The following is an 8,479-nucleotide window of genomic DNA, read 5'->3' on the forward strand; positions in this document are numbered from 1 at the left end:
TAAATCATCCCAGCCAGGGCTTTGTCAAGCCAGGCCTTAAAAACCTCCAAGGAAGGAGATTCCACCACCTCCCTAGGTAACGCATTCCAGTGCTTCACCACTCTCCTAGTGAAATAGTGTTTCCTAATATCCAACCTAGACCTCCCCCACTGCAACTTGAGACCATTGCTCCTTGTTCTGTCATCTACCACCACTGAGAACAGCCGAGCTCCATCCTCTTTGGAACCCCACTTCAAGTAGTTGAAACCAGCTATCAAATCCCCCCTCATTCTTCTCTTCTGGAGACTAAACAATTCCAGTTCCCTCAGCCTTTCCTCATAAGTGATATGCTTCAGACCCCTAATCTTTATTGTTGCCCTCCGCTGGACTCTTTCCAATTTTTCCACATCCTTCTTGTAGTGTGGGGCCCAAAACTGGACACAGTACTTCAGATGAGGCCTCACCTATGTCGAATAAAGGGGAATGATCACATTGCTCGATCTGCTGGCAATGCCCCTACTTATACAGCCCAAAATGCCGTTAGCCTTCTTGGCAACAAGAGCACACTGTTGACTCATATCCAGCTTCTCATCCACTGTGACCCCTAGGTCCTTTTCTGCAGAACTGCTACCTAGCCATTCTGTCCCTAGTCTGTAGCAGTGCATAGGATTCTTCCGTCCTAAGTGCAGGACCCTGCACTTGTTCTTGTTGAACCTCATCAGGTTTTTTTTGACCCAATCCTCTAATTTGTCTAGGTCCCTCTGTATCCAATCCCTACCCTCCAGTGTATCTATCATGCCTCCCAGTTTAGTGTCATCTGCAAACTTGCTGAGAGTGCAGTCCACACCATCTTCCAGATCATTAATAAAAATATTAAACAAAACCGGCCCCAGGACCGACCCTTGGGGCACTCCACTTGAAACTGGCTGCCAACTAGACATGGAGCCATTGATCACTACCCATTGAGCCCGACGATCTAGCCAGCTTTCTATCCACCTTACAGTCCATTCATCCAGCCCATACTTCTTTAACTTGGCGGCAAGAATACTGTGGGAGACCGTATCAAAAGCTTTGCTAAAGTCAAGGAATAACACATCCACTGCTTTCCCCTCATCCACAGAGCCAGTTATCTCATCATAGAAGGCAATTAGGCTAGTCAGGCACGACTTCCCCTTGGTGAATCCATGCTGACTGTTCCTGATCACTTTCCTCTACTCTAAGTGTTTCATAATTGATTCCTTGAGGACCTGCTCCATGATTTTTCCAGGGACTGAGGTGAGGCTGACTGGCCTGTAGTTCCCCGGATCCTCCTCCTTCCTTTTTTTTAAAGATGGGCACTACATTAGCCTTTTTCCAGTCATCCGGGACCTCCCCCGATCACCATGAGTTTTCAAAGATAATGGTCAATGGCTCTGAAATCACATCCGCCAACTCCTTTAGCATCCTCGGATGCAGCGCATCTAGCCCCATGGACTTGTGCTCGTCCAGTTTTTCTAAATAGTCCCGAACCACTTCTTTCTCCACAGAGGGCTGGTTACCTTCTCCCCATACTGTGCTGCCCAGTGCAGCAGTCTGGGAGCTGACCTTGTTCGTGAAGACAGAGGCAAAAAATTTATTACATTAGCTTTTTCCAAATCCTCGGTCACTAGGTTGCCTCCCTCATTCAGTAAGGGGCCCACACTTTCCTTGACTTTCTTCTTGTTGCTAACATACCTGAAGAAACCCTTCTTGTTACTCTTAACATCTCTTGCTAGCTGCAACTCCAAGTGTGATTTGGCCTTCCTGATTTCACTCCTGCATGCCTGAGCAATATTTTTATACTTCTCCCTGGTCATGTGTCCAATCTTCCACTTCTTGTAAGCTTCTTTTTTTGTGTTTAAGATCAGCAAGGATTTCACTGTTTAGCCAATCTAGTCGCCTGCCATATTTACTATTCTTTCTACGCATTGGGATGGTTTGTTCCTGCAACCACAATAAGGATTCTTTAAAATACAGCCAGCTCTCCTGGACCCCTTTGTTCTTCATGTTATTCTCCCAGGGGATCCTGCCCATCTGTTCCCTGAGGGAGTCAAAGTCTGCTTTTCTGAAATCCAGGGTCCGTGTTCTGCTGCTCTCCTTTCTTCCTTGTGTCAGGATCCTGAACTCGACCATCTCATGGTCACTGCCTCCCAGGTTCCCATCCACTTTTGCTTCCCTTACTAAATCTTCCCTGTTTGTGAGCAGCAGGTCAAGAAAAGCTCTGCCCCTAGTTGGTTCCTCCAGCACTTGCACCAGAAATTGTCCCCTACACTTTCCAAAAACTTCCTGGATAGTCTGTGCACCACTGTATTGCTCTCCCAGCAGATATCAGGGTGATTAGTCTCCCGTGAGAACCAGGGCCTGTGATCTAGCAACTTCTGTTAGTTGCCCGGAAGAAAGCCTCGTCCACCTCATCCCCCTGGTCTGGTGGTCTATAGCAGACTCCGACCACGACATCACCCTTGTTACTCACACTTCTCAACTTTATCCAGAGACTCTCAGGTTTTTCTGCAGTTTCATACCGGAGCTCTGAGCAGTCATACTCCTCTCTTAAATACAACGCAACTCCCCCACCTTTTCTGCCCTGCCTGTCCTTCCTGAACAGTTTATATCCATCTATGACAGTACTCCAGTCATGTGAGTTATCCCACCAAGTCTCTGTTATTCCAATTGCATCATAGTTCCCTGACTGTGCCAGGACTTCCAGTTCTCCCTGCTTGTTTCCCAGGCTTCTTGCATTTGTGTATAGGCACTTAAGATAACTCATCGATCATCCCTTGTTCTCAGTACGAGACAGGAGTCCTCCCCTCTTGCGCTCTCCTGCTCGTGCTTCCTCCCAGGATCCCATTTCACCACTTATGTCAGGGCTTTGGTCTCCTTCCCCTGGTGAACCTAGTTGAAAGCCCTCCTCATTAGGTTAGCCAGCCTGCTTGCGAAGATGCTGTTCCCTCTCTTCGTTAGGTGGAGCCCGTCTTTGCCTAGCACTCCTCCTTCTTGGAACACCATCCCATGGTCAAAGAATCCAAAGCCTTCTCTCCAACACCACCTGCGTAACCATTCGTTGACTTCCACGATTCGATGGTCTCTACCCAGACCTTTTTCTTGCACAGGGAGGATGGACGAGAACACCACTTTATCCTTCTACCCAGAGCCACATAGTCTGCAGTGATCCACTCAAAGTCATTCTTGGCAGTATCATTGGTGCCCACGTGGAGAAGCAGGAAGGGGTAGCGATCCGAGGGCTTGATGAGTCTCGACAGTCTCTCCGTAACATCGTGTATCCTAGCCCCTGGCAAGCAGCAGACCTCTCGGTTTTCCCGGTCAGGGCAGCAGATAGATGACTCAGTCCCCCCTCTCAGAGCCACAGTACAGACTCTTGACATCAGAGTAGCTGAACTGGAGGAGCGAAGGGAAACAGAGAGGTACATGAGGCTTTCAGGGACACAATGGAGCAGTCCCAGTCTGACAGCCTTCATGCTGTTGAGGAGGATGGAAGTCTCAGGGAAGAAGAACATCAAGCTGGAATGGAGGGAAACAATTCCATAGTTGGGACCCTCTTTCCAGAAGAAGCCATGGTATCCTCTGCACTGAGGATACCTCTCCTAGGGAGATAACCTTCATAACTTGGAAGAGCAAGTTAATAATAATGGGGGATTCCGTTATTAGAAATACAGGTAGTTGGGTTTGTGATGACTGGGAGAACTGCATGGTAAATTAGCTTCTGGGTACAAAGACTGCAGATCTCACAAGACATTTGGACAGATGTATGTGCAGCGTTGGGAAGGACCCTGTGGTCAGGGTACATGTAGGTACCAATGACTTCCGGAAAGGTAGGAGAGAGGTCCTGGAGGCCAAATTTAGGCTGCTATGTAAGAGATTCAAGTCCAGGACCTCCATGGTAGCACTCTGAAATGCTTCCAATTCCATACACAGAGCCAGAAAGATAGGCAGAACTGCAGGGTTTCAATGCAAGGATGAGATGATGGTGTTGGGAGGAAGGTTTTAGGTTTATAAGGAACTGTGGGACCCTTTGGGGAAGCAGGGTCCTATACAGGAAGGAGAGGATTCACCTAAATCAATATGGAACCACATTGCTGACATGTAGAATTAAAAAGGGTATAGCAGATGTTTTAAATTAAGGGCTGGGGTGAAGCAGACAGGTGCAGAGGAGCACAGGGTTTGGGCACAGACATCCCCCAGGGATGAATTTATTAAAGGGGGAACTCTATAGCCTAATAAAGAGGACAGGCAAGACATTGGTAAAGTACAGGTAGGAACTAATGAGGAACAATCAAATGTAAAAGAGTCCCATTTAAATATAACATGAAGGTAAGCAACTGCATATTGACAAAATGTACTAGTGTTTATATAAAAATGCCAGAAATCTAAATGCTAAGATAGGTGAACTTGAATGCCTGGTATTAAATGAGGATATTGATATAATAGGCATCACAGAAACATAATGGAATGAGGATAATCAATGGGACCTAGTAATACCAGGGTACAAAATATACAGAGAGGTCACGGTAGTGGAAGAGTGGCAAAAATCATAAATGAATCGAACTGTACCACAGAATGAAATTCCATGCTTGAACAATAAGAGTATAGCAGTAGGAATATGCTCCCGACCACATGACCAGGACGGTGATGGTAATTATGAAATGTTGGGAGATTAGATAGTCTACAAAAGGCAGAAAATGCAGTAATAATGGGTGAATTCAATTAGCCTCATACTGACTGTGAACATGTCACCTCAGGAAGGAATGCAGAGAGAAATTTTCTAGACACCACAAATGACGGCTTCTTGGAGCAACTTGTCCTAGAACCCACAAAGGGAGAGGCAATTCTTGATTTAGTCCTAAATGGACTACAGCAGGGGTCGGCAACGTTCGGCACGCGGCTTGCCAGGGTAAGCACCCTGAAGGGCCGGGCCAGTTTATTTCCCGGCTGACGTTGCAGGTTCGGCCAACCGCGGCCCCCACTTGCTGAGGTTCGCCGTCCCGGGCCAATGGGGGCGGCGGGAAGCTGCGCGGGCCGNTGGAACAGCTTCTGTATGAGGAGAGAATAAAAAGACAGACTGTTCAGCTTAGAAAATGAAGGACTAAGGGGAGAATATGATAGAAGTTTATAAAATCATGAATGGTGAGGAGAAAATGAGTAGGGAAGTGTTATTTACCCTTTTACATAACACAAGGACTAGGGGTCAGCTGATGAGATTAATAGGCAAGAGGAAGGAAGTACTTCACACAACGCACAATCAAGTTCTACAACTCATTGTCAGGGGATGTTGTGCAGGCTAAAAGTGTAATTGGGTTCAAAAAAGAATTAGATATGTTTATGGAGGATAGGTCCATCAATGGCTATTAGACAAGATGACCAGGGACATAACCCCATGTTTTGGGTGTCCCTAAACCTCCAACTGTCAGAAGCTGGGACTGGACAACAGGGGATAGATCATTCAAAATTGCCTTGTTCTGTTCATTCCCTCTGAAGCATCTAGCACTGTCCACTGTCAGAAGACAGGATACTGGGCTAGAGATGGACCATTGGTCTGAGCTCGTATGACCATTCATATGTTGGATGGAAGGATTTAATCAGGTGCATGTGTTTACCTAGCCTCCTAGTGGCAGAAGCCTTCTCCTCCATTCCTCTCCCTGCTTGAGGTGTCAGGTGAACAGTCAGCTCCTGAACTCGGATATTGACCGGTGATGGGGGAAAAATTTTGTTTTTGATACAAAATGTATTTATCAGACCTTTGCAGCCTTCCCAAATCCTTCCAGAGGTAATCTTCCTCAGGCACTTTTGTTTAGTTTGACTTTTATGTGTAGCCTCAGTGAGTTCCATTTCTTAGTTGCTTTGGGCATTGAAGGAACTGCAACAGCTCCTATAACTTAAGGTCATTTAGCCTGGGCCTTTAGAGGACAGCTATAACTGAGCTCAATGAGGTATAGGGGAGAACAGAGTGTGTCTATGCTTGCAGCCAGCGATACAGGGACACTGTGAACTCATACATTTTTAAAAATCAATTTTTCCTTACCTCTTAGATTATTCAACTGAAAGGACTTTAAAACTCTAATGCACCACTTATCATTTGTGCTCTTTACTTTTTGCTCCTTGCTCAGTTTAAGATGGAATAACTACAGCCTGCACCAGCTGTCATTAGTCCTAAGGGACCATTATAACAGGCAAGGATATGCTGGGTGGAGGAATGGCTACTATGTCTTCTGTACTGCCTTTATGGAGGGGGATCACCCTGAGTGGGCTGAAACAGCTTTAGGGCTGCTTTGCACCCTGGAGCAGCGTAAGTGACTCATCCAGATAATATACAGTTAGAAGGCTATATCCTATGGGGATATTATAGAGAGCACAGCCACTGTTTATTTTCCAGGGCTTCTGAAAGAATTCTTTGAAACCAGTGATTCTGCCCTATGTCCTCTTAGGTCTTGTCTTCATTAGGAAAAAGGGGTGTTCTTACTTTGTGCTAGCTAAAAGATGGTAACTAACACAATATTATATATCCTAGGGAAGACAATCCAATCTGTAGTTTCTATAAAGATTAGGAGGTTCAGGTAAACCCTAGGTTCCCTTAGTGTCTTTCCTATGAACTGCTTATGTAACGCTGACAGACCGCAATTCTCAGCAGGCGGGATCAAACCTGGGAGCTCTGAAGCTTAGTATATGAGTCTCTACTGCATGAGCTAAAAGCCGTGTGTCTCAGCCAAGGCTGTAGTAGACTCATCAATCTCTAGCTGGGGTAGGTGCCAGTAGAGGGAGACAGAGCGCCACACCAAGAAGGCCTGGGTTACACTACCACATGTGAAAGCTACAAACTGCTTTGTAGGATTTTCCCTCATGTTAATTACCATGTGTTAGCTAACGCAAGGTATATACACCTTTTTCCTAATGAAGATGTTTCCTTAGGGGGCTGAAATTCGTCCCTAATGTTGTGTAACTTCAATGTGTTTGGTCCACTGTCCCCCCCCGTGCTGTGGGTAACATGCTGACCCCCATTCTCTGACAAGCCTGCAAGGCACTTGCCTTGATTTCAGAGCCATTTCAATGGAGCATGCTTTTCTAAGCCTGCCTGCCCTCCCCTACCCCCCCCCCCCCGCCGGTGTATTTTTACAATGTATTCAGGGCACTCTGTTGGGTGAAGCTGGTCCATTCAGTAGATGTGAGGGAATGTATGGGCATGCCTTTCATAGACCCTTCAAGTGTCACACTGCACATTCCTTGCAGATCCTCCATGCCTTAAGCTGCACGTGTATTCCTTTTACAAACACCACATGCATCACACTGCACATGCATTCCCCTTGCACATCCTGTGTGTGTCTTGCACTCATGCATGCCTCGTGATATTCTATGCTGCAAATGTTGTTCCAACTGCCTATTAATAGTGTTACAGTAGAACCTCAGAGTTACGAACACGAGAGTTATGAATTGACCAGTCAACCACACACCTCATTTGGAACTGGAAGTTCCACACACTCAGGCAGTGGCAGCGACCAAAAAAAGAAAGGGCAAATACAGTACAATACTGTGTTAAATTGTAAACTACTAAAAAATAAAGGGAAAGTTTAAAAAAAAAAAATTGACAAGGTCAAGAAACTTTCTGGGCTTGTTTCAATTAAATTAAGCTGGTTAAAAGCAGCATTTTTCTTCTGCATAGTCAAGTTTCAAAGCTGTATTAAGCCAATTTTCAGTTGTAAACTTTTGAAAGAACAGCCATAACGTTTTGTTGAGAGTTACGAACATTTCAGATGGTACAAAAAATAAGTTTAGTCAAAGAGACCAAAGCCCATGTCATCATCAGATTCCTCAGATTCTTCTTTCTTTTCTTCTTCTTTCTTCTCCTCAGCAGGGGCAGCCCCACCAGCAGGAGCAGCACCACCCACAGGAGCAGCAGCAGCTGGAGCACCACCAGCTCCTACATTACAGATCAGGCTTCCAATGTCAATGTTAGCTAGAGCCTTTGCGAACAGGCCCAGCCAGAAAGGTTCAACATTTACTCCAGCTGCTTTAATAAGTGCATTAATTTTGTCCTCCGTGACGGTGACCTCGTCGTCATGCAGGATGAGCGCAGCGTAGAGGCAGGCGAGCTCGGAGCTGGAGGCCATGGCTGAATGGGCGGGCGGCGGTGGGGCGCGGTGCTAGTCGCCGGGATGTGACGGCCTTAGCTGCAGCTGAAGGACACAGCACCTTTTGCGGCCAGCGAGACAAGGGCTGCTGCTCCTGCGGGTGGTGCTGCTCCTGCTGGTGGGGCTGCCCCTGCTGAGGAGAAGAAAGAAGAAGAAAAGAAAGAAGAATCTGAGGAAACATTTCAGAGTTACAAACAACCTCCATTCCCAAGGTGTTCGTAACTCCAAGGTTCTGCTGTATTAGGGATAATTAATCCTCTCTCTTTGGTAATTAGCCAATAAGAAATTCATGACAGGCAGTTATAAAGGATTTCATCACAGATCATTAAAGCAAGTCAGGAAGA

General features: G+C 46.2%; 1 protein-coding gene across 1 annotated transcript; it reads right to left on the reverse strand.

Annotated features, from left to right (window-relative positions):
• Window positions 1–7,750: 7,750 nt before the first annotated feature.
• Window positions 7,751–8,220, reverse strand: LOC117882850 (60S acidic ribosomal protein P1-like). Its single transcript, XM_034781701.1, has one exon. It carries the CDS (start codon window positions 8,112–8,114, stop codon window positions 7,776–7,778), a length of 339 nt encoding a protein of 112 aa, XP_034637592.1. The 5' UTR covers window positions 8,115–8,220; the 3' UTR covers window positions 7,751–7,775.
• Window positions 8,221–8,479: the final 259 nt, after the last annotated feature.

Source organism: Trachemys scripta, chromosome 9 (assembly GCF_013100865.1).
Source record: "Trachemys scripta elegans isolate TJP31775 chromosome 9, CAS_Tse_1.0, whole genome shotgun sequence".
Classification (NCBI taxonomy): Eukaryota; Metazoa; Chordata; order Testudines; family Emydidae; genus Trachemys; species Trachemys scripta.